The sequence below is a fragment of the Ovis canadensis genome, chromosome 12 (assembly GCF_042477335.2).
Source record: "Ovis canadensis isolate MfBH-ARS-UI-01 breed Bighorn chromosome 12, ARS-UI_OviCan_v2, whole genome shotgun sequence".
NCBI classification, from domain to species: domain Eukaryota; kingdom Metazoa; phylum Chordata; class Mammalia; order Artiodactyla; family Bovidae; genus Ovis; species Ovis canadensis.
Genome location: NC_091256.1, coordinates 53,926,342 through 53,953,134, shown reverse-complemented (window position 1 = coordinate 53,953,134; position 26,793 = coordinate 53,926,342). Strand labels below are relative to the sequence as shown.

The following is a 26,793-nucleotide window of genomic DNA, read 5'->3' as shown; positions in this document are numbered from 1 at the left end:
AAGTCTGGCTTCTAAATCAGCATGGCAGTTAGATTACAGTTATTTCTATGAGTCTCTAAAAGATCTGTATACTGGAATGCTTAGAGATATGAGATTGTAATTATACAGTTCTTTAAAAACATGCTATTTTCCATTTTAGTTATTTATCTCAAGCGGTTCTTCAATTTTCTCTTCTTTCTTCCCTTTCTCAAATCATTTAGCCTCTATGAGACTAGCCCAGCTCCCAGTACCAGTGTCTGGAGCTCTGTGCCAATGATGAGTCCGCCTCTGGCCGCCCCCTCCCGGGCAGCCAGCCAGGCGGCTGCGCCTCCCGCTTCCTCCCTCTGTCCGCCTGGCCCTGCGGGGACGCCTGCGGGAAGCCAGCCCTCGTCTCCGCGGTACCGGCCCTACACTGTCACCCACCCCTCGGGGTCTGCATCTGCTCCTGCCTCGCGATCCTTGGGCACCTCCATCCTGTCTAGCTCCCCAGGCCTGTCCGCCCCGGCCAGTAGCCCTGAAGCCGTGCCCACCAGCTCCTCCCGACAGAGACCCCCTGGCACAGGACCATCTTTACTCTCCGTCTCCCCTGGTGGGAGTGCCCCCAGCAGACGGCCCTCCTTCCTAAGGAACTCTCCTAGGTATTTATTTACGCAGTAGGAGAGGCGGGTGCGTGTTTGCAGTGCAGGGAAAGGAGATTAACACAGTTTGGAAGAACTGTCATGTGATGCTGACCTCAGTTACCTGTGTTTCTCTGTTTGGGGCTGTTAACCCATGTGTCTAACTAGTTGGGTAGGCTCATGCCCCGAGTCCGTGCTCTGCCAGGGTTCTGTCACATCAGAAAGTATGGGTGGCTCAATTATCAGGCCCTTTCTTCCCCTTCACTTTTCCTCCTGAAAATAAGAAGTCACTCAGTTTTCAAAATCGAGGGCACATATCATTCCTCATAACAAATGAATTTCGGAGACTGTGGCAGCTTATATTTGAGAGCTGGGGCTCACAGAACCACATTTCCACTTTGTGTACTGTTAACTGATCATAGTTGAGATACAGCCAGACCAAGGGGTCGAGTGAGCAGATACCTTACCTCTGGCCAGTAGTTACGCCCTGACACTTTCTTTTCAGCCCCTTAGAAAGAAGCAGTATCCAAACTCCATTAATCCACTGCCCTCCTTCCCATCAAGTGTTTCCTGGCCTTTATATAATGTAGGTGAATTATTTTTCTGCATATCAGTAGACAAAACTTGTAGCCTACGATTTAATTAAAAGGCCAGTGGTTGTAAAAGCTTTCCTCCTCCTTGTTTTCCTTTGTTCCCTGATGACATTTTTTTGCTTTTGTTACGGTAGTATGTACGACAGTCCTTTCTCCTTCCTCTTCCTCGCACTTTCTGGTGACAGTAGTGATGAAGATGAAGAAGATGATGATGATGGTGGTGATGATGAAGGTGGTGGTGGTGGTGATGAGTTTTCTTGTGTCCAGTTTGGGTCCAGGTATCAGAGGAATGGAGTCTTACCTCTGCATGTGCCTAGGTGCTTAGGAACTAACGTTTATAAGTCCTAATTAGAGGCGTGCTCTGAATCCATACAGGGTAGAGTCAAATGAGGTGCCCTGGTGAGTCCAGATGTGAGAAGCTCCACATGTACTCAAGCATTAGGAACTTCTCATGAGGGTAAAGTGGCACGTTTTCATAGTTGTTGCCTGGCAAGTTTGGAGAACAACTTAACGTATAATCATTTGTCAAGAACATGAACAACAGGTTAGACATCAAGTTCACCTGCCCTAAGATCTAAAATAAGAGACCCTTCATTTATTTTATTAGGAGAGTGTTCTTGCGGGCTACCAGATATAAGCAACATGTGCTCTGGGAGGCGTGTTTTCTTATGTACAGTTGCATGGATTGCTGCTTTTCAGGAATGGCGCAGGGGCTGGGACTTGTGTGTGTGTGTGTATGTGCCCCTCTCAGCTCACTCCGGGCCGTCTGTTGAAGAGCACATGGGGTCGTATTCTCTCTTTTATAACTGTGATTCTGCTTTGACTTCTAATCTTTATTTTTTGGCTGTGCTGGGTCTTCGTTTGCTTCAGATCAGCTTTTCACTAGTTGGCAGCGAATAGGGGCTGCTGTCTAGTTGAGGTTCTTAGGCTTCTCACTGTGGTGGCTGCTCTTATTGCGGAGCACAGGCTCGAGGGCTAGAGGGCTTCAGTAGTTGCAGCTTCCAGGCTCTAGAGCACAGGCTTAATAGCGGTTGCACACGGGCTTAGTTGCTGTTCACCATGTGGGCTCTTCCTGGACCAAGGATTGAACTCATGTCACCTGCACTGGCAGGCGAATTCTTTACCATTGAACCACCAAGGAAGCACTCTTCACTGCTAATCTTAAACTTCGCTAATCAGTCACTTCGCTTCCCTGATCCCAGTGAAGCCAGACCCTGTTTGTTTAGACAACCTAGCCTGAGGAATGGCTGCAGAGGCTAAAACAGAGCTCACAATGTTGCTGAAGTTTCACCCCTGAAAACAGAGTGGAAAAGATGGCTTGGACCTTCTAGGTGACTTCGAGCAAAAAAATATAATAGCACCTTCTCTCTAAGCCTCTGATTCATCGTCTTACAATTTTGCTCTTAAATTGAAGTTTCATCTGGACTGAGTTGGTATTTGTGCCCAGCAGTATTCAGAAATAACTCCAAGCTATAAATAGAGATGGTGGTAGGGGTGCGGCACACTACATTCAACTCGACAGTGTTCAGAAAAATCATTAGAGAGGTCTATAAAGAGAGAGAGGGATATTGACACAGGGTTGAATATTGATTTAGGAAGGTTGATAGTTGTATTAGGTTGAATGTTGTATCACTATTTCTCAAGTAAATTTCCCAAAGGTGGAAGTGTCTTTTTCATGTAGATGGCTCAACAGTGAAAAATCCGCCTGCAGTGCAAGAGATACAGGAGACTTGGATTCGATCCCTGGGTCAGGAGGATCCCTAAAGGAGGAGATGGCAGCCCACTCCAGTGCTCTTGCCTGGGAAATCCCGTGGACAGAGGAGCCTGGCGGGTTACAGTCCATGGGGCTGCGGAGTCGGACACAACTGAGCGCGCATGCACAGACACCTTCTCTCATGATCATGGTAGTGCAGCAGCCATCCTAGTTAGGAGTCAGTTCCTATACGTGATAAAAGTGCTTTGTTTTCTGTTTTACTGTAAGGTATCTGTGGGGGAAATACTGTCTCTCCCTTGCCTATTTAATTCCAGCTTTCTCTAACAAAGATATTAGATTACATGCTGCTTTACCTAATTCCTCTCTAGACTTCTAACATCCAGCCTTGTCTCAGATCTAGATTTGACACCTACAAGGAGAAACAAAACTTACTTACTGATTATGTACTCACAGCTGCGAATAGTTATTGAGCATCACGTCCCAGGTGCTCTGTCAGCTGTGTGCATACGTTATTCCTCTGATCCTCACAGCAGGGCCTCTAGTTACTGCAGGGAAATGTGGGCAGGTTCAGGAAGGTGGTGGTTGTTCACTCGCTCAGTCATGCCCGACTCTTTGCGACCCCATGGAGTGCAGCACACCAGGCCTCCCTGTCCTTTACCATCTCCCAGAGCTTGCTCAAACTCATGTCCATTGAGTCAGTGATGCCATCCAACCATCTCATCCTTTGTTGCTCCGTTCTTCTACTATCATCGGTCTTTTCCAGCGTTAGTATCTTTTCCAGTGAGTCAGCTCTTCGCATCAGATGGCCAAAGTATTGGAGCTTCGGCTTCAGCAATAACCTTCAATGAGGTTAGTCTCATAACTAGAAGAAGGCAGAGCTGGAATCCAGATCTCACATGCCACCCAGCATACTGAGTTGCCTCTGACTTCTCTGTGTTTGCCCAGTAGGACTTGGATTATTCTCATTTCTTAGCAGTTATTTCACTGCCCAGAGTTTATGCATGTGTTCTTTTCCTTGGCAAGAAAGTGCCAACATTTTCCTTCTTAATTACAAAATTCCACTCCAGTTGGTTGGCAAGTACTTTGCTGCTGCTGCTGCTGCTGCTGCTGCTGCTGCTGCGTCGTCACTTCAGTCGTGTTCGATTCTGTGCGACCCCATAGACGGCAGCCCACCAGGCTCCCCCGTGCCTGGGATTCTCCAGGCAAGAACGCTGGAGTGGGTTGCCATTTCCTTCTCCAGTGCATGAAAGTGAAAAGTGAAAGTGAAGTCGCTTAGTCGTGTCCGACTCTTAGCGACCTCATGGACTGCAGCCTACCAGGCTCATCCATCCATGGGATTTTCCAGGCAAGAGTACTGGAGTGGGGTGCCATTGCCTTCTCTGGGCAGGTACTTTGCTGGCTGTTAAAATGAAATCTCATCTGTCCAGGTTTTAGAAATTATAAATTCCGAATAGACATCAAAAAGAATGTAAAAGGACAGGGCATAATCATATTTAGCACATGAAACAAATAGAGAAGAACGTGAGAATGCATGTAGGGTCAGAACAGAGAAGTAGCAGAAAAAAGATTCTTAATAATTTGGGTGATCAGCAAAGAGCTTTTTCTTTCCCCCTGTCTAATTGATCTTCTCAGAATTTTATTTACTAGGAAGTAAGCAATTTTAACACCTTCTTCTCATCCAGTAGGGTCAGTGCTGTAGAAACAGCTGCCAACAGGGATTGTATTGGTCTCCCCTTCTGCTGGCCCAGTGCAGTCAAAGGCTTGTTCATCTTTTGAGAGGTAGTTGGGAAATACAGCCCTGTATTAATTCTTTATAGTGGTGATGATAAGGATTAATAAAAGAAAAACAACATTCCTTCTGGAATGTTTCGTAGTACTCTGAAAAAAGCTATATGAGTTATAAGGAGCTACTTCTTGAAGGAATGAAAATAAGTGAAATGAGAGTTTTCTTGTAATAAAGATAACAGAGGAAAAAAGAAGATAAAGTAATTATTCTGAGGAAACGTTTTCTTATTGTTTCCTAGGAAGTTGATGACTAGAAAGACATTTTTCTTTTTCTTCTGTTTATTGGGATTCTTTTTTCATTGCTTAGATATTTCAGTGAAGGAGATTAGATCTTGAACATCATGAGCCTGTGTGAATAGAAAAAGAGTAAACTAGCAAACGGACACAACTGAGTGACTAAGCACAAACTGCCAAACAGTGAAAAATACTGATATTTCTCCTCTTATTTCTACTGGTCATAAGTCAGAATCTTTCCACCATGTCTGTCCTCCAACCTCCAGTGATTCCCTTTCTCCCACAGGGTTAGACCCAAAGCCTAGGACCCTACATCTCCTGTGTATACACATACACATGTATCTCCTGTGTGTACAGACACACACACTGTTCCTGCCTCTCTCTGACATCTATACTCATTTCTTCATAGCACTTCTATATTATTTTTTTAAAAACTACCTCCCCTCAGGGGACTTCCCTGGCAGTCCAGCCTTGGCTTTACAATGCAGGGGTATAAGTTTGATCTCTGGTCAGGGAGCTAAGATGCCACATACCTTGGGACCAAAAAACCAAAACATAAAGCAGAAGCAGTGTTGTAATAAACTCAGTAAATACTGTTTAAAAACCTGTCTGCATTATAGAGGGTGTAGTTGCCACATAAACAGGGTCTTGATCAGTTTCATCAAGGTGCTGCCCCCATGGCCTTCAACAATGCAGACGTTTGTTCAGGGGATTTACATCGCTTACCCCTGCCCAGCTCTCCCTTTCCTTGCATTGAGAAAATATGCCATTCCAAAGTCTGCGTCTTAAAAAGAAAATGTGGAGTGATTATTTCCATCACGGAAGAAAAGGAACTGCCACAGAATCCTTTTAGGAAACTAGGTTTTTTGGTCCATTTAAAATGAGATTCAGTTTGCACAGATCTGATACATATATAAATCTCCAGATGTATTTTCCTTGTGTTTTCAGAAGGATTCCACTGTATTTACATCATGTGAAGTAATTACATTATTCAGTTGGATTGTTGATGTAGTTATCAGAAAATGGTTCCTGTATTCTCCCAGAAGGAGGTATCATTTTCTAGATACCCTTAGGACTTAAACACGGCAGATTTCCAGTGTCATATTCCACATGTCACAGTGGTAAAGGCATCATGAATTTTGTAGCAACATTTTTAGAGAAAAAATGAAATAGTATTTTAAAACATATTTTTTACATGTCTGTTGATAGCATAAATTTAATGTGTTTAAATTGTGCACACCTTTTTCCTCCAGGATCACATTTAGAACCTGAGTTCAGCTCTCTGAGTTTGAATCTAGAGACCCCTGTAAACCAATTTTAACCATTGGCAGTCATGCCCAGCACTGGTGAGACTGACCGACTGCCTTGCTCGCGATCTACTTCAGCATCCTTGACTGATCTCATAGTTTGGAAACTTTGATGAATACTGGGTTTTACTCTGTGTTTACTATTTGGTTAAACTCTTGTTTCATTTCTTTCTTTCTCTTCTCTTGAAAGTCCCCTGGAAGTGTTATTTGGTGCCTGACAGATGATCACAACATACATCAACCTCTTTCAGCTTTGAAAATTCTCTGATAGATTCTGAATGTCTGTCTTTGTCTTGCCTGGCAGTCCTCTGCACACATCATCATGTCTTTTCATGTCTTTGCAAAATGCTTGTGAAGGCATTTTGGTTGACTTTGAGGTGTTCAACTCTAAGTTAAAATGAAAGGGAGTGTGTTGGCTAAGGACCGAGCCCAGTTTCTGTCAGCAGCCACCGTCGATGCATGCTGACTCCCGCTGTTGATCAAGGGCACTGCGTTAGACTGGCTTGTTGCAAACAGCAAGGACCTATTGACATCAAATATAAGATGCTTTCCATTTCAGAAATGAAAACGTGAGAAAGATGGAGCTTATTATCAGGGAAATATTGTTTAAATATTTCATTTTCAACATGAGGAAGGTCTATTTTCATTGCTTCTTTGAGCGCTTCTCAAAGGAAGATGAACCTTAACTGTATATAGCAAATTGTGTATAGCAAACTGTATATAGAAGCTTTTATCAGCAAATTTCATCTTTGGGAAGTGCAGGGAATGGAGTCACGAACCTCAGATGGAAGAGGGAAGGATGGCAGATAGCTTGAGAGCGAGATGGCTGCAGGAAAGACCAAGTATTTTTCCCCCCCTTTCTCCTTCTGTGGTTTCACCATACTTCTTGTATTTATGGGTGGGTTTTTCTGTCTTGTTAGAGGGTTTTTGTTTTTTTGGTTTTTTTTTGCTTTGCTTTATTACCATCCTCATCTTTCTGTTGTCTGGCCAACGAACAGATGCCAGATCTTACATTAATTCATGAAGTGTATCTCTAACTGATGTGAAGGCACAAGAATTAATCGTTTTGGGGTTTTTTTTTGATGTTTCCCACCCTGGACTGCCCGTCTTTGTTTCTGGTGCGGCACTTTGAGGGTGGGTCCCTTATCTGCCCAGTCAGAAGGGTACTGGCTGCTTCTCAACCTCCTGTCCTCTCCTCCCTCTATCAGACTTGCGTAGGAAGTAAGTTGTAGATTTACAGGTCTCTGGCCTGAGAGCCTTGGATTTAAAGCCTTGCCATTGTTTTCATCTTTTCATTTATTTACTCACTTATTTAATTTTTGGCTGCACCTGGTCTTCATTGCTATGGTTGAGCTTTCTCTAGTTGTGGTGAGTGGGGGCTGCCCTTTGTTGGGGTGCTCCGGCCTTCTCATTGCACTGGCTTCTCTTGTTGCCAAGCATGGGCTCTAGAGTGTGTGGGCTTCAGTACTTGCGGCGCATAGCTCAAGTTGCCCCTTGGCATGTGCAGTCCTCCTGGACTAGAGATTGAGCCAATGTCCCCTGAATTGGGAGGCAAATTCTTAAACCCTGGACCACCTGTTTTCATCTTTTTTAAATGAAATATTCCAATACCATTCCAAAGATTCTTTTTTTTTTTTTTTTAATTTAAATTTTATTTTTTTACTTTACAATACTGTATTGGTTTTGCCATGCATTGACATGAATCCACCACAGGTGTACATGAGTTCCCAACCCTGAACCGCTCTCCCACCACCCTCCCCATATCATCTCTCTGGGTCATCCCAGTGCACCATCCCCAAGCATTCTGTATCCTGTATCGAACCTAGACTAGCGATTCATTTCTTACATGATAGTATACGTTTCAATGCCATTCTCCCAAATCCCAAAGATTCTTTATCATCTTTCACATGTAACTTTTTTTGTTGCTGTAGTTAAATTTATATCTTTTCATTCCTCTTCATTTCAAAATTCCTATGCCGTGGTTAATCTTTTTGTATCTTTTATGTCTATCAAATTTGTGAGTTGAACATCACATTTGGTATTTGACCTATTGATAAATCGATCTAAACTTTGTTTTCCTAACAGCTAACCCTTATGATATGGAGAAGGCAATGGCAGCCCACTCCAGTACTCTTGCCTGGAAAATCCCATGGACGGAGGAGCCTAGTAGGCTGCAGTCCATGGGGTCGCTAGGAGTCGGACACGACTGAGTGACTTATATTTCACTTTTCATGCATTGGAAAAGGAAATGGCAACCCACTCCAGTATTCTTGCCTGGAAGATCCCAGGGACAGGGGAGCCTGGTGGGCTGCTGTCTTCGAGGTGGCACAGAGTCGGACGCAACTGAAGCGACTTAGCAGCAGCAGCAGCAACCCTCATGATAATGGTCTCAGAGAATAGTTTTAATAGAAACAGGGCCCTCCCATTGTATCCTGTCTGTATTTGAGAAAGCACCTCCACATGATTTCACTTAACCTCAGTGCAGGTGAGATGGAAGTTCTGGGTTCAAGTAACAAGTACGCAGTAGAGCTGGGGATAGAATGCAAGTTTGGATACTCCTAGCACAGGGTTTTTGTTTTGTTTTGACTAATACTACTTTGTCCCTTTCACTAAACATTTTGGAAAATTTGTATTGATAACAAATATTTTCACGTCTCCTTCTAACTGGACAGTTTTCCTAAGTTCTGGTCCTGTTGCCAAATGCTGCATAAAGGCTTTGAGATGTGTGCTAGACATTAGGAAGGAGGGAGGGGTGTTTTGTCAGTCCCTTGTAACTTCACTCCTAAAGACTTTGCTTGCCTAACAGCACAGGCTGGCTTTAACCTGCAAGTCAGCCCGAGCACAGCTGGCCAGTTGGATTTACATACGTGTGGTATCCCTTCAACTTCCTGGTGCTTAGTACCAGTTCTTAGTCCTCCTGGTTTTGTAAGGTGCTGTTCCTGAAAAGATGAGATGCTGGATTTCTGGACAGACTTTCTTCATAGGTCAATATAATGTTTCCTAAAAAATCTCTGTTGTTGGACTCTGTTGTTGGAGCAGGTGAAGCCAGCAGTCAGCTCCAGGCGCAGGCGCATGGGGTCTGTGCTTTGTCCTGGGTGTGGGGACCCTAACAGGCTTTCTGCTACAGCATTGCGAGCTCTGTCATGTGGTTTACTGAGAACAGATCAAAACCATCCCTTTTCTTTTCTCCAAAGTCTGGGAGCCTCTGGTGGGGCAAGTACTTGGGATTCCTACAGCGACCATTTCACCATTGAAACGTGCAAGGAGACAGACATGCTGAACTACCTCATTGAGTGTTTTGACCGAGTTGGAATAGAGGAAAAAAAAGCACCAAAGGTAATATGAAATAGATTCACTTAAAACCCACAAAACCTGGCTATATATTGGATAAATAATTGTTTTCTAAGCCCTTAATTAGATTCATTTTTTCAATCAGTACAGTGCTTACTGAGCATGTCATAGGCCGGGCACTACAGTAGAAGCTAGGCTGGATTAATGAACCAAACAGATGAAGATCCCAGTGCTTCTGGAGCTCATGTCCTAGTGGAGGGAAGACGTGACAGGGCCAAATGCTACTATCACCAATGACTTAACACTATGATAACTTCTCATAGTCTGTTGTAATCATAATAAAACATTTATAGAGTACCCGTCAACCATCACACACTTTGCTAGGTCTCCATGAACTTAGGTTTTCACAGTTGTTCATTAGGCCGGTGTAATATAAGTATTAAAAAGGGGGTTACCTATAATTGTCCAGAGTCACATAAATTGAGAAGCTGGTTTAAACTCAGAAAGCTACACTTTTTCTACCGTTTCATTCTGAATGAATATCTCATTTCAATCCTGTTTCCTTTTCATTCATTTTTTTTTTCCTTAAATTTTCAGTGACATATAGTGGCTCAGACAGTAAAGATTCTGTCTGTTAATACTGGAGACCCAAGTTCAAGCCCTGGGTGGGAAGATCCCCTAGAGGAGGGCATGGCAACCCACTCCAGTATTCTTGCCTGGAGAATCCTCATGGACAGAGGAGCCTGGTGGGCCACAGTCCATGGAGTCGCAGAGTTGGATATGACTGAGCACCTAACACTTTCACTTTCATAGCTGATTTACAATGTTGTGTTAGTTTCAGGTGTACAGCAAAGTGAACCAGTTATACATACACATATATCCACTCTTTTTTGATTCTTTTCCCATATAAGTCATTAAGAGTATTATGTAGAGTTCCCTGTGCTATACAGTAGGTCCTTATTATTATCTGTTTTACATATAGTGTGTATATGTCAATCCCAGTCTCCCAGTTTATCTCCCTTCCTTCCCCATTCATTTCTAGTTCTCGTTTTCCATTAGAAATTAATCCAGTTCTCTACATGTTAGTTCGTATTTGTGAAGGGCCTCTTAGAGTTTTTTGCACTTAACCTTAGCAAAAGCAAAGAGAGTGGGCCTGTTTTTGTAACCCCTGCGTGGTCACCTCAAGCCTCTGCTTCTTCTCTAACTGTAGGTTTTAGCAGAGGCAGTATGCTTGGATGATGCAGTTAATCTAGTTTGTTCATCATCAATAAAGGAAGAGAAAAAGATGCCTTTTCCTGCACAGCCATCTCTTCTGACTCTTCTGTCAGTTTTTAACTGCATGGGATTATTCTGTTTGTCTTTGTAGTCCTCACCCCGACCTGTCTTTGCAGATGTGCAGCCAGCCAGCAGTCAGCCAGCTTCTGAGCAACATCCGCTCACAGTGCATATCCCACACTGCATTAGTACTCCAGGGGTCCCTCACACAGCCAAGGTATGAGCAACCAATGTGTGCTTGCTGTTTGCAGCGAGAGGGCCTCTCCTTCCGTGGACACAGGCTGCCCAGCCGTGTTGCACCACATTGCCTAGCTCACTTCCTCATCTGTGAAATGAACGGTTGACGAGATGGTCTCTGAGGTCCCTTTGTTTCTCTAAGATACTATGAAAATAAAACATTTCGTGTGCTTTATTGCGATAGATTGTGTTGTTGAAATGTGTTGACATCGGGGTAAGAAATTACTCACTTAGTTTAAAAGCAGCTGATTGAAAGCAGTACAGATACTTGGAAAAAAAATACAGAGCCTCACTTTCCATGTGTCATACAATCAATTTCTGTTATCCAGCAATAAAGAATGATGGTGGAAGAGGTAATATAGGGATCACCCACAATGTCCTACATTATTAATTTTTGTTTGGAGGATCCCATAAAGTTTCAAGTTTAATAAAAGAGTATTTCTGTATTTCATTTCTCTTATGAAAAATATCTGAAGGAAAATTGGCACAGTTGCAGTATTTATTCATTCTGGATCACCTTGTATTATTTTCTGTATCATAACCATTTTTGAAATGTGTCAGAAAAAAGAAAAAAAGATACATATATACTAAAAACACTATCCCCATGGTTAGAGTTAATAAGAGCTTAAAGAAGTCTTCAGCTTGCTAATCTCCCCCCCGCCCTGTATTGGATGAGGCATAAAAGAGACATACAGTACTTTGGTTTTTCTAGTGCTTTATTCTTAAAGGGCCATATGGAGAAAAAGATGCATTCTTTGAAACTTTCTGTAGCTTCTCACTGAAGAGCCCACAACGTGATTGTTCTGACAGTAAAAAGGGTGATCTTTTGCCTCAACTATTGACTATCTATTGTGTGGCCTATTTGGGAGATCTGAAGCTTGACCTGTGATTGTCAGCCGCATGGCATTTTGTGTGTCCTGTAGTTACTGAGTGATGAGTTGATTCATCAGAGCCCTTGACTTTCTGGATCCGCAGGTCCCTGCAGCAGCCGTCCTTCCTAGTGCCGTACATGTTGTGTAGGAACCTCCCGTATGGCTTCATCCAGGAGCTGGTGAGAATCACTCACCAGGATGAAGAAGTGTTCAAGCAGGTAGGTTTTGTGTATTCACTATTGAAACATTTGGCTTAGAAGCTTTTCTGCCAAGGTAGATTTCTAGAGACAGCATATATTGAAATCTTGGGTTCCAGAATTTGAACATACGCACGTTATTTGCTCAGAGAGCGCTCCTCAAGGTTCCTGCCTTGAGATCAGATTGACAGCTGCATTGTTCAAATCATGTGTCCATTTCAGCTCATCAGTCAAGCATCAAAATATTTTAAACACAGTCTGTGCCAAGTACTTTAGGAGGTTAGAAGAAATATAAGGTCCTGTCTCTGATTTCAAGCTTTTAAAACACTACCAAGAGATAGTATAAGACATGATGTGTGTAAGTAGTGTTAAAAATTAATTCTATGAATTTACAAAAAAGATTAATATTAAATCAGAGACCTAGCTGATTTAGCTGATTAGCTCAGCAGCCGTCCACATGTCACATAGAATGTCTTCTTGTTATTGGCCTGGAAATGATATCTCAGATCTTACGGATTACTTCATTCATTAAGTATCCATACGTTTTTTGGTATCCCACTGTGTAAAGTCAAGTGGAAATGAAGATATGCAATATTTAATAATAAAGCTTAATAATAATAATAGCTAATAAACTTAGTCCCAAAGGTTTCTTCCCTGATGGCTTAGCTGGTAAAGAATCCTGTGATGCATGAGACCTGGGTTGGGACGATCCCTTGGAGAAGGGAATGGCTCACCCACTCCAGTATTCTGGCCTGGAGAATTCCATGGACTCCATGAGGTCGCAGAGTCGGACATGACTGAGCAACTTTCACTTCACTTCACTTTAGTAAATTTAGTCTCAAAGGTGTTTTCCAAGGTGAAACTTTGGCATGAATGTTGATTACTGGCCTGTGGCCTCTGTTGTAAAGTAAGCACTTTGCCACAGCAGTTGCACAGAGCTGTTTCCCTTGATGAAAGGGTGTTTATGACTTTCTTACAATTTGCTGTTTGGTGATTTCTTTTTTTGCTTCTAGAAGGAATAAGAGAGACAATAGCTATAAATGATATGATTCTTTTTGGCCTTTTTTAATACCTAATATTATTTGTAACTATTCATCTTAAAGCCTTTGAATTCTCTGGAAGTATGTTTTCAAAATACTAGTAAAAGAAGAATCCAGCAGCGCAATTTCCAGTCGGTGTTGCGTGCTCCATACTTGGAATTTATCGCCTGCAGACACAACTTAGTGACTGAACAACATCTTAGATGATGGTCTTACTGACTTACAGGAATATTTCAGGCATTAGAGATTTCCTCTTCTAGAAAGTTAAGAGAACTCTTGATGAAAATACATAGCTGTATTGGAAGGTTGAAGTGATACATTATGCTTTATGTGTAATATGCTTAAATTAGAATACTTTTGCTTGAAAAGACATCATTTGAAGAATCCAGAGTAGCTTTAACTGTAAAAGCCCAGGGATCAGCTAAAAGAGGTACCTTATACTATTTTATTCATAGAGAAACTTACATAGAAGCTATGAAATGACCTCTTTTTTTTTAGTTGAGGTGAAACTCACGTAATATAAAATCAACCACTAAGGTGCCCCATTCCGTGGCACTCAGTACCTACTCAGTGTTGTGCAGTCTCCGCACACCTGTTTATTTTTAACCACAGAATTCTGATCCCTTGTCTTATCTTCTCTGTCACCATTTGTTTTTCCTCAGGGATGCCTCCAGTGGAGTTGGTGACCTGAAAAACAGCATTTTAGCTTTTTGTCTTGAGATTGTGGTAGATCTGAATTATTAAATCTTTGGATTGAAATTTCATTCTGCCTTTAATGTTTGAGATGTTCACAGATAAACAAATAAACAGTAGCTAGAATTTAGAGTTGGTGATGAACACTTGGAGCATTTTTTATCAGTGCTGGGAGGTATTTATTTGAAAATAGAATTACTTAAAATGGTTAAGTTACACAGACTGTTTGATATTTGAAAAAATATTATGTTTAGTAATATTTTGACTGCTAGTTGTAAATTGTGCCCAAGTTTTACTTAATAGCATTCCTGGGGAAAAAGACTTTTCTAGGTGATCAATAGTGAAATTTATTTTTGGTAATTCTAGAACTACTGTTTGTTTTTTTCCTTTATTTCTTTGGCATTTCCCACCCCTCCACCTCAGCATTACGTCTCCATTTTTAGCTCACTTACGAAAGCACATTACTTCTACCCTGATTGTTTGAGTTGTAAGAACTAGAGTGATCTATCTTCAAGAGATGTGTTGCTATCTCAAGACACTTTCTAACACAGGGCACCTTTTTTTTAATACTGTGCTCCTTAAATGACACAGGTGTTCCAGACAACAGGATGAAATTAGAAGGAAAGAGAATTTTTCAAGTTTTTCTAGTTGCTTTTTAGCAACTCCTTTTTTTGGTTCCTTGATATTCAGACTGTCAGCTGTTGTTTACAACATTATCAGCTTAATGTTATTAATTGTGAATCCCAGTCAGCTCCCTGCATGTGCTGCTCAGTGAGTGTACTGTGGAAGTTAAAGATGGGCTGTGCTGAGCAGATTCTGCAGGGTGTCCCTGTGCCCTCGTATTAATGATGAACTTAAACATTCAGATTTCAGTGCCCTTAGTTCCAACACCAGGTTACTGTATCAGTTACACCTTTATGGAATTAAGGCATTCTAATACAGTTTTCTTTTTTAATTTCAACACTTACCAACCATGTTTTCGTTATACATAATTAAAGTTGAGATAACAGCCATTGTTGGTCTGTTTTTCTTGTTCTCTTCATAATAAACAAGGAAAGATGGAAAGAATTAAATGTAGATATGGGGATAGCAACAAAAAAATTCTTAAAATGTTGACAGAGTTGAGAAAATGCTGGAACATTGAGTCCAGTTTCTTTATAGGCTGTAGATGCTTGGTAATTGGAAACATATGCATTGCTGAGATGTGCAGCGTTTAGTTGATTGGAGCAGGGAGCCCTGCAGAGTCCTAGAGCAAACTCCAAAATTGTGAGTTTCTGTTAAATCCCAGGGAGTCTTGTCAGAGGTTTGGGGTTCACCAAAACCTGTTTCTTCTGGAGGATTCAGCTATATTACTTTAAGATCAGCCTTGCGAAAAGACAAAACAACACCCTGTGGCTGGATTCTAGGCTCCTTTCTATGCAAAACAGCCTTTCTTTGGGGAAGCTGTACAAATTCCTGGACTTGCAGATTTGGCACTTTATTTGACATGCATTTTCTTAAACTTACATTTATGATTTTTTTTTTGTCTTGTAGATCTTTATCCCCATTTTACAAGGCCTGGCTCTTGCTGCCAAAGAGTGCTCCCTGGATAGTGACTACTTTAAATACCCCCTCATGGTAAAGCTTTGTTCTTTTTCCTATAACCCATTCAGTTGATGTTTTTCTTCCAGATGATTTTAACGTCCACTTCTCTTCCAGGTCCTCGATCAGCCTTGTTTTCAAATGTAAAACGTGAAAGCGTTGTATTGGCCATGCATAGTGTTTGTTGGGCAGTGAGATGCATCTGTAAAGACTGTTAGCAGCATGGTACCTATTGCACCATCAGAGTCCTAGACAGGAGTCAGTGATGGAGGCATTTGAATGTTCTTCACCTTAATCATTGGTGATAACCTTCTGATTGTCCTAGCAATGAGCATAATGTATTTGGGATGAAATTTTGTTAATTAGGGGGAAAAATAAAGGAACTAAGACAAATGCAACTAAAAAGAGTTAAACTAAGAAAAGAAATACAATTTTATCTTTATGTAGTGACTTTGTACAGAAAATCACTGAGTGATTTCTCTTGTTCATCTTCCCTATTTTCTGAGGCTGTGCACTTCCTTTCAGACTTTACTTGAAAAACCCAGATCTTCTCAGCTCCTGCAGACACTTAGAGCAAGCGTAAATTGTGGACAGAACTTTCGGCTGGATTCTCACCAAGGGTCTCCACTGTCATGAAAACATTACCACCAGAAAGAAAATAAGAGGCTTTTTTCTTCTCTGAATTCACTTCTTTAAAATTTTGTGAGAAAAGTACTTTGAAGCCTTACTGAATAATTTTCGTTCTAAAAGTATGAAGGAAAAATATCAAAACATTAAATCAGTTAACTCTGGGAATAAATACAACTTTGTGTAAATTAAGGCCTTGTTTAAATTAATGTGTTTCGCTGCTTCTGTTCCTTTTACTCATTCTACTGACTTGATTCCATCTTGCCGTTAATCTTTGCTTCCTGAGGGCCCCCACTGTGCCAGCCAGGGGACACAGGAGCCCATGAGACAAGGCGCCTTTCCACACAATGCTCAGTTTAGTCGCTCAGTCGTGTCCGACTCTGCGACCTCTTGGACTGCAGAACACCAGGCTTCCCTGTCCATCATCAGCTCCCAGAGCTTGCTCAAACTCATGTCCATCGAGTCAGTGATGCCATCCAACCATCTTATCCTCTATTGTCCCCTTCTCCTGCTTTCGGTCTTTCCCAGCATCAGGGTCTTTTCCAGTGAGTCAGTGCTTCACATCAGGTGGGCAAAGTATTGGAGTTTCAGCTTCAGCATCAGTCCTTCCAGTGAATGTTCAGGACTGATTTCCTTTAAGATTGACTGTTTTGATCTCCTTGCAGTCCAAGGGACTCTCAAGAGAGTCTTCTCTAGCACCACATTTCAAAAGTGCTCGTAATCTACTGCAAAAATCAGGACCCCAGCAACACAATCAGATATTACACCAAGGTCAACGTGAACACAAAAATGTATTTATCTATTTCAGAAAATCAAAACTGAGCTAAGAGGCTAAACATTAACACAACAGTGCGGAAGTAGAAAGTGAGGCAGGAAGTCGTGGTCTGAAAAATAATTTTGAATGATTTATGTCAGCGTTCTTCCCACTGCACGTTACTCAGGTTCCCCAAGAAATTCTATGAATCCTCATACATTGTTCTGTCTGTGGCACATAAAAGGAAGTAGAATAATCTGATGATTTGAGTTTAGTGATGAAATCTTTCAGTTCACATGAATTATCACTGTGTTATGTAAATATTCCCTCCTGGAATTGTTGGCTTTTCTGTTGTGGTTTGAATTAGCTTAATGTTTCAGTAAGGAGCTTTTAGTGTCAGATATCAACAAAATGTTCTTCTGGGTTGAAAGACAAAAGCCTCCATTATGACAGACAATAGTTTTATTTTGTGTCATTATTGGTGCTTGTGAAGCAGGAGAGAAAGGGCAGTAATCAGAGTCAGGAAGAGGAAAACCCTTGGAGCTAGGATCAGAAAGAATCACGGTCATTATCCTATAGGTCAGTGGATCCCAGCTTTGCTGTACCGTGGAATCACCTGGGTATCTTTTTAAAAATACCTCTACCTAACGCTCAAGCACTGTGATTTAGTTCTTTGGAGATGTAGTGCGGGTATGTCCTGGCATTGGCCTTTCAGAGGTTTCCCAGGTGATCCTAACAGTGCAGCTGAAGTTGGGAACCTGGCTCCGGGCAAGGCGAACATTTCTTTCTCAGAGATGTGTCCATGCCTGCATGCATTGACTCAGAAGCTTCCAGCGGTTGGTTTAACAGCTTTCATAAAAACGTCCAAATCACAGAGGGAATTAAGATTCACTGTTAAAATGGTTTTAGTATGACTGTGGCATAGTAAGCTGTGTTTATGTGCCTAAAAACTATTTTTCCTGATTCTCTAACATGAGAATGATCGGGTTCCCAAAGGAAAATGTTGAGGTTCTCAAAAAACCAGGGATCTTGAAATCAAAGAATACTTTCAGTTATATTGTGGATCCGGTAACTTAGTAAATTTTAATTGTTTATAACCCTGTTTAATACTGGCAGGACTAGCCATCTAGTGTTATGACACATATCTTTTTGATATAGAAAGATGTTAAATAAAAAAACCATTTAAGAATATACTAATTTATCTCTATGTGTGTATGTTAAAAATATGTCTGGAAAGCTGGTAGCCAAAATAAGAGGTTAATCTCTGAAGGTAAAGTTCATGAGTGATTTTTAGTTTCATTTTTTAACTTCGTTTATCTGAAGTTTTTTTTTTTTTTAACAACAAGCATGTATTTATGCATCAGAAGAGCACTGAAGGTATAGTACTTTGTTGGGAATGCATACATATTTATAGCAGCATTAAAGCTATGTCTCGATACACACGGCAGTCAGTTTAGGATGAAATACACTTAAGTGACCTTTTCTGATCTTGTCTCTAGGCTTTAGGTGAGCTCTGTGAAACCAAGTTTGGAAAGACACACCCTGTGTGCAATTTGGTAAGTGCCACCCCGATGGGCTTGCATGTTTTCAGTGAACACATAGCATAGAGGAGATTCCTTAAGTAATGGTATCTGAAAAATCTCTCTTGAGAGATTTTTTGTGAGATGTGGCTATGAGTCATCCATGCGGGTGACTCTGAACTGCTACATTGTTGTCACACCCATTATTTCCCCGGGGTGATATTATTTACTTTCTTTTGTGATTTTTTAGGGGGTAAGTATTGTGTAGCTAGAATAACACATCCTATTAGAAACATTTCCTTGAGTCCTTTGAACAATGGCTCATTTGAATGATATCAAAGTATATCTTGAAACACAGGAATGAGAAGGATATCTTGTAGGGACTTCTCTGGAGGTCCAGTGGTTAAGAATCCTCCTGTCAATGCAGGGATGCAGGTTCAACCCCTGGTTGGGGAACTAGGATCCCCATGCCGTGGGGTCAAAACAAACAAAAGAAATGGCATCTTGTAAAGATGTAGAGGGTTTTCCTCCATCTGAAATGAGAAAAAATGGATTGGGATCCTAACACATCTGTGACCCTTGTGTTTTTGGAGGTCACATGCCAGCTATTTTGCCGGTGGCTAAGAACCACTGAACAGGCTGGCTGCTTGAAACTCCCTTTGTCTCTAGTTTACCTCCCTTGCTGATTCACTGGCCTCTTCTGTTTTCCTCCCAGGTTGCTTCTTTGCCGTTGTGGTTGCCTAAGTCTTTAAGCCCTGGCTCTGGGAGGGAGCTGCAGAGACTCTCGTACTTGGGGGCTTTCTTCAGCTTCTCCGTCTTTGCAGAAGATGATGTAAGTATAGCAGCCTCTTGCACTTTGCTGCTCTTATGTTCAGATTCCTTCCCAAATGTACGTTATATGTGGATTGGATTTCTGCTTTCTCTTTGCAGGCGAAGGTGGTGGAAAAATATTTCTCAGGGCCCGCCATTACCCTGGAAAACACTCGAGTGGTGAGCCAGTCGCTGCAGCATTACTTGGAGCTGGGAAGGGTAGGTGTTCAGAAAATGAATCCAAAAGATGAATATGTTTTCAGTTCCGGAAGTTAAAAGCAGCACAGTTAGAGGGTAATTGCAGTGTAATTCAGGTAATTTGTTCCTATCCTGGAAAGGAAATAGCAGAGACTATTTTATTAAAGCTGCAACTGCTTCCCTCCTCCACTCCACATTCTGCTTTCATGCCGATCCTCTGGACACAGTAGAATGTGGACTTTTCTCATGTTCTTGTAGTCAGGTTCTTTACAATGAGTGGACGTGGGCGAGGAGAAAAAGTGGGAAGGAGTTTAGCTTTCCTCGAAGTCAGAAAGGAACCGTTTTTTAAACAAAGTTTTCATTTTTTTTCCTTTCCTTATAAAATGAATTTCAGCAAGAGCTTTTCAAGATCCTTCATAGTATCTTGTTAAATGGTGAAACCCGTGAGGCCGCTCTTAGTTACATGGCAGCTGTCGTCAATGCCAATATGAAGAAAGCACAGATGCAGGTAAGATTCCTTAAGACTGCTTTTATTTATTGGTTAAATTCATTCATCTAACTCATTCATTTCCCACCCAGCCTTGTTCTAGGGAATGGAGATACAGAGAGACAAGCTTCCTGCTTTCATGGAACTTATGTTCTATAGGGTCAGTGAATAGACATGTAAATATATCATTTCAGACTGTTGTGGAATCTATGAAGCCAATAAAGGAAGCTAGAGGACTTGAAAGTATCTGTTGGGGCACCAGAAGGAAGGCATGGGAGTGTCCAAGGAGGAGACATTTGATTAAATACTTGGCTGAGAAGGAAGAGCCATCGAGGACTTCTTCCCTGACATCTTAGTGGTTAAGACTCCATGCTTGCATTACAGGGGGTGCAGGGAACCCTGTTGGGGTATCCCTGGTTGGGGAACTGAGAGCCCATATGCTGGAAGTAATGGCCAAAATATGAAATTAATTTTTTAAAAATCCTGCATGCAGATTAAGTTTTAAAAATAGAAAGAAGGAGCTGGCCATCCACAAGGCTGAGAAAAGAGCTTTCGAGATTTGGGTGATGCATGAAGGTAGGAATGAATCAACTTTAGAATGAGCTCCACTTTCAGGCTTTTGTGACCGAAGGATAGTGAATAGGAAAGAAGCTGGGGAGTCATGGGCTGGAGGGGCGGGCCGCCGTACCAAGGAGGATCTTTGGGAAGGAAGCCATCAAGGCTGCTGCCTGGAGGGTGGGCTGACGTAGGACAGGGTACAGGAGCCAGTCCCAGGAGACCCAGTGTAAGGACACAGTTCCTGATGAGGGACTGGTGACTGAGACCACTTCACCAGAGTGGAGAAGTTAAAAGGACATCCTTGCTGTTTTATTCATGAGCAACCTGACATTTCTACTCAGAAGGAAAAACAGAGAAGAGCGTGGACCTGGCATTAGACCACCTTGATTTCCAGCTGGGGCTCCATCATCAGCCAGCAGTGGGACAGTGGTCCTCTGTGCCCCTATCCCCTCATTGCCAAGTGAGGATAGTAACAGTACTGACTCATGGACTTAGTGTATATGAAGCTGTTCGAATTGCACCCAGTGTATCATGAACACTCCACGGATGTTAACTATCATTATTAGAAGTGCTGTATTCATGAAGCAGGACTGCACTAACACTGTCAGCCCGAGAAGCTGTGCGTCTGGTGCTCATAGGAAAACTAGTTCTGATGCTTTTGAGAAGAATAAAGAAGAGAAAGGAGACAGCATTTATTGTGTTTCTCTTTACTGATTTTGAGGATCTTGGGTAAATCATGTAAATTTTCTGACCCTTAGTTTCTTCCTCTGAAATGTGAATGATATATCACTCAGTTCTGAGGGCTGTTGTGGAGATTCAGTGGAGGACACCCCTTCACATACAGCTGTGCTGTGTGGTTAGTCACTCAGTCATGTCCAACTCGTGCAACCTCATAGACTCTAGCCTGCCAGGCTCCTCTGTCCGTGGGATTAACACTCAACAAATCGCACCTACCAGCAGAGCTCTATGACAACGTGGGTGTCCCCTCACTGACTTCAGGATGAAAATCTGCTCTTCTTTCTTATAAAATTGTGCCAGAATTTCTGTTCACGTCATGACTGTTCGGTACTTTCTGTTTCACAGACAGACGATAGGTTGGTGTCAACGGACGGATTCATGCTGAATTTCCTTTGGGTACTGCAGCAACTTAGTACAAAGATCAAGTTAGAGACAGTCGACCCCACGTACATTTTCCACCCAAGGTGTCGGATCACGCTTCCCAACGACGAGACCAGAGTGAATGCAACAATGGAAGACGTGAATGACTGGCTGGCTGAACTTTGTGAGTGATGTGTTCACTGTTAGGTCATGAAAACATCACCCTTCTGTTTTCTTTTAATTAAAAAAAAAAAGAATAGATTACACATCCTATATGAGAAGGATCCATTTGGACTCAGCAGCATTCCACAGTTTAAGTCTGACACCTGCTAGAGCGTCCCTGTCTGTCACCTCCCAACTCCCCGCAACCGCTAACTCCCTCTTGCCCTTGCTCCTGTTCTCCATTCTTAGGGTCAAGTTTCATTGACTCCTGTCCCCCTAAAACTGCTGTTACAGGATTATCAGGAAGAGAGCTTTAATATCTGAATAGCAACTGTGCTATTCCATACAAGTTACATACAAGGAGACTGAGGTTCCAGAAGGTGCCCAGCTCACCTAGGCTGTCAGTCAGCAAATTGCAGCCGCTGCTCAAGTGTTCCGAGCTGAGCTTTGGGCTCTCCTTACTGTAGCACACTCCCTGATCTGAGCTCTTCCTTCCAGGTGTTTAGTTTGGCTGCAGTTTCTCATACCTGTCAGTAGTAAAGGGAGCATGCTCACTCTTTAGGGAAACAGAAATTTAGAAAACAGAGAAGTAGAAATGCGAGAGAAATGGGTAGCATATTTTATGTTGCCAGATACTGGGCTTGAAAGTGATTCCTGAGTAGAGGGAAAAAAATCTGCCTAAATAAGTCCAACACTGGCTTATTTACATGATTTAGTACCATTTTGAGGTTGAACAATGATGTGTTTTTTTAATTTTATATATTTTTTAATTGAAGGATAATTGCTTTACAGAATTTTGTTGTTTTCTGTCAAACATCAACAAGGTCAGCCATAGGTATACATATGACCCCTCCCTTTTGAACCTCCCTCCCATAACAGTGATGTTTGAATAATAGAAATGTTTATATAAAAAAACACCAGGAAGACACATCACAAAAGATCATTAGTGTCCATCTGTGTAAACATTTAATCAGATGGAGCAGAGTACAGGACCATTAAATGTAGCTCACAGGAAATCTGTTTTTCTTAAAATAATACTGTCTAATTTTTAAAAGTGTCCTGAAACTTCTTGAAAATTCAAGGGTAATTTTGTCTTCTTAATTGCACTCTTCGCTAATAGTCATGTGATAGATATTATTGCTGGGATTTTGTGCTTTTTCCTAGATGGAGATCAGCCTCCATTTTCTGAGCCGAAATTCCCTACGGAATGCTTCTTTCTCACCCTGCACGCCCACCACCTCTCAATTCTGCCTAGCTGCCGTCGCTACATCCGCAGACTGCGGGCCATCCGGGAGCTCAATAGGTATGTGTGTGATGCCATGTCCTGAGTCTGCCTGAGTCACCACTCATTCTCATAAGCACGCAGTTCCTTGTGACCAGTAGACTTGAATGTGAGGGGCATGTATGTTACAGTACACCATCTGTCTCTCCTACCACATCCATGGTCCTTGGTTGGCCAGAGTTCTTTACAAGTTAAGTGACCCAGACTTAGATTTCTTAGAGTTCCCAACCCTTGGAATGTGGTTGAGACTTCTGTGAACTTTTTCTAATGGGCACCTTATTATCAGAAGACACTTTAAAGGATCTCTTCGGTCCTAGACATACCCTTCTTTCCCAGGACTGTGAAACAGTAATTCTGGTTTCCCTTAATAAACAAGATCATTTACTCATACCAACATTGTAATTCACTTTTTTGTTGCATGTTGTCCTGTGGCATAAGAAGTCCAAAATGGCCAGATAGTAGCCTCAATTTCCCTTTCATTAACATCATTGTTATTTTTCTTAATCTGAGCATTTCTCTCCATGGATCAACACCTGCGAACAAACCAAAGCCACAGGAACAGGAGGCAGACATTTTTTTGAACAGATCATCTGTAGTAATAATGAAGCAGCCACTTCCACCGTTTGTTTAGTCCAGGAGTGCTGTAGTAGTATCTGTATCTGCCTTGAATTAAAGTAGAATTAATCACTTACTAATTCTGGTCATTACTGGTAGCTTTCTAAAGTGTTTTTTCCCGACACATAGTCGTGCTGTCTGTGCATGATGACTGCTGATGTCATGCTGCACGTGGGCTTTCTGTAGTTGCAGCTAGTAGAGTCTACTCTGTTGTCGCCTGTAGGCTTCTCCTTGCAGCGGCTTTTCTTGTGGAGCACGGGCTCTAGGCTCACAGGCTTCAGCGGTTGCAGCACATGGGCTCAGTAGTGGCAGCTCCTGGACTCTAGAGCACAGGCTCAGTAATTGTGGCTCGTGGGCTTAGTTGCTCCGAGGCATGTGGAATCTTCCAGGCTTCTTGGACCAGGGATCAAACCATGTCCCCTGCATTGACAGGTGGATTCTCATCCACTGTACCACCAGGGAAGTCCTTTTCTTTTCTTTTTCCTGCCTCACTGCCCTGGCTACAGTTTCTACTACAGCCTTGAGTAGAAATATTGATAGCTTTCTTGAAATTGTTTATTCAAGTTAATAGGGGAAGTTTATTGGACATCTTCTGTTACCAGATTAAAGAAATTCCCTTTTATTTTGTGACTTTCTAAAAGTTTTTTGTTCTTAACTGGAGTTGATTTTTATTAAATGCATTTTCCATCTCTTTGAGGAGGTCAGATTTTTTTCCCCCTTTATTTTATTCATGTGGTTGAATTATATCAGTTGGCTTTCTGATATCAAACCAATCTTACATTCTTGGGAAAAAACTCAACTCTGTGTTACTGCTTTTATATTTCATTGGATATTCAGTTGCTAATATTCTGTTTAGGGGTTTTGAGCCTATGTTCAAAAAGAAGATTGACCTATGACTTTATTTCTTACTAAGAATTAAGTGAAGTCTCTCAGTCATGTCCCAACTCTTTGCAACCCCATGGACTGTAGCCCACCAGGCTCCTCTGTCCTTGGAATTCTCTAGGCAAGAATACTGGAGTGGGTTGCCATTTCCTTCTCCAGGGGATCTTCCTGACCCAGGGATCAAACCTGGGTCTCTTGCACTGCAAGCAGACTCTTTACCATCTGAGCCACCAGGGAAGCCCAAAAGTGAGTCCTTCTCAATTTTTTTTTATCAACCTTTTGCTTGCCATGTAGAATGAATTCTGAAATATTCCCTCTTTTTGTATTTTTCGAGGTGTTTATTGTATAAGAATTATTTTTTTCTTTAACGTTTGGAAGCATTGATGAAGCTATCTGGGCTTAGAGCTTTCTTTGTGGGAAGTCTTCTAAGTTAGGTATTTTATTGTTAATAGATATAAGACTGTATAGATTTTCATGTCATCTTGCGTCAGTTTTCCCGTGGTATCTAAAAGTTTCAAAACGCTTAGGCATTAAGTTGTTCATAGTATCTTGACATGTGGATTATATAAAGATAGCTTTTTTTTAAGTTTCAGATTCCTGGAGTATTTGTGCCTTTATCTCTTGTTATTGATTTCTAGCTGATTTCCGCTGTGTACTTTGTACTTTATTGATATCTACTTTGTAGCCAACATTTAAATTAATAAGAGTTCCATAGAAGAAAAGAACTTGCAGGAATTCCCTGGCAATTCAGTGGTCAGAATGACTCACTCTCACTGCCAAGGGCCCAGGTTCAATCTCTGGTCTGGTCAGCGAACTAAGATTCCACAGTGCAGATAATAAAAGTAAAAAGACGAAAACTCACTTTCTGTGTCATTTGTTGCAGTGTTTTACATATATCAATTGAGTCATTTGTTTATGTTTTGTTCAGATTTTCCTTATGTCTGCTGCTTTTATCAGCTTACTATATCAGTTATTGAGAGACTTATAAAAATTTCAAACTGTGTTATGTCTGTTCCTTCATCCTGAAATGGATGGTATCCTGTGGTCCCACCATTCTCACCGACTCTGGAGGATATATTTTCAGTGACCCCATCTGCCACCTGCACTCGCAGCTTACAGGGGGAGTGAGTGCCTTTCAGATGTTGGTGTTTCCCTTACCTGTGTATTTTTCAGTGCTGTGATACAAGAAGTGTCTTCCAGGACATGGTTAGGGCATGTGTGTGTTTTGAGAGGGCGGTTTTCTGAGCTAGTCATATATAGTAAATCTACATTGATATTCCCATCTTCTTATATTTTTAACTCCTTCCTCTGAATTATCTCAAGGAATTCTTGACAACTTCATTTAGCAGAGGTCACTGTGAATTCTAGGTTTTAGACAACCAGCTGGGCACACAGAGCCTGTCCTGGTTACTCAGAATAAGACTGAATCCAGAGCCTCTGGGAGTTGTATTCATGTCGATGAATTTATCCCCACATAGGAGTTTGTTAGCATGATGCTCTATTGCTGATCAAGGATCTTCAGAATCTATTCCCCACTAACTGCTGAATTTCTGTTTCTGCATATGTAGTAGTAGAATAATAGTGTCCTAAAGATTTTCACTGGGCTTCCCAGGTGGTACTAGCGGCAAAGAATTTGCCTGCCAATGCAGGAGATGAAAGACACGGATTTGATCCCTGGGTCATAAAGATCCTCTGCAGTAGGAAACGTAAACTACTCTGGTAGTCTTGTCTGGAAAATCCCATGGACAGAGGAGCCTGTTGGGCTATAGCCCATAGGGTCACGAAGAGTCAGACGTGACTGCATGACTGAGCACACAAAGGTATTTACATCCTGTTCCCCCAGAACCTGAGACTGTGTCACCTTGCATGGTAAAGGAGACTTTTCAGATGTGATTGAATGTGAGATCTTGCGACAGGGAGATTTTCCTGGATTATCTGGGTGGTCCCATTATATCACAAGGGTCCTTTTAAGAGGGAGGCAAGGGGGGGTCAGAGTGAGAAAGGAGATGTGATGACAGAAGCAGACATCAGAGCGGTGTGGGTCCACAAGCCAAAGAGTGCGCACCCCCTCTGGAGGCTGGAAAGAGCAAGGAAGCACTCGCCCCTAGGGCCCCCAGAAGTAATGTATGTCTGCTGACCCACTGGAGATTTCTGGCCTCTGGAATCCTAAGGCTGTACTTGTGTTGTCTCAAGCCAGTAAGTTTGTGATAATTTGTTAGAGCAGCAACAGGAAGCTAATATAACATATTAGCAAGTCTGTTTTTTTTTTTCTTCTAACATAACTGTAATTGGCTCTTAAGGACAGTGATCTCATTCCAGCTGTGGTGGAAGCAATGAAGTATGGTGGGTTGGGACCTTAGGGAAACTGGCATCATCCTGCAGTGT

The 26,793-nt window shown here is 41.9% G+C and overlaps 1 protein-coding gene across 4 annotated transcripts in view; it reads left to right on the top strand.

Annotated features, from left to right (window-relative positions):
* UBE4B (ubiquitination factor E4B) overlaps nt 1-26,793 on the top strand; it is a 120,378-nt gene that overhangs the window by 62,031 nt on the left and 31,554 nt on the right. For 3 of the 4 annotated variants that reach the window (XM_069545728.1, XM_069545729.1, XM_069545730.1), the window contains 10 exons: nt 9,424-9,565; nt 10,912-11,012; nt 12,008-12,122; nt 15,368-15,451; nt 18,296-18,352; nt 19,032-19,148; nt 19,247-19,345; nt 19,719-19,832; nt 21,453-21,651; nt 22,794-22,932. In XM_069545728.1, the coding sequence (XP_069401829.1) occupies nt 9,424-9,565; nt 10,912-11,012; nt 12,008-12,122; nt 15,368-15,451; nt 18,296-18,352; nt 19,032-19,148; nt 19,247-19,345; nt 19,719-19,832; nt 21,453-21,651; nt 22,794-22,932 (1,167 nt within the window). Of the gene's footprint in view, nt 1-200; nt 618-1,323; nt 1,468-9,423; nt 9,566-10,911; nt 11,013-12,007; nt 12,123-15,367; nt 15,452-18,295; nt 18,353-19,031; nt 19,149-19,246; nt 19,346-19,718; nt 19,833-21,452; nt 21,652-22,793; nt 22,933-26,793 lie in introns of all 4 variants that reach the window. The other variant, XM_069545727.1, reaches the window with a different exon arrangement.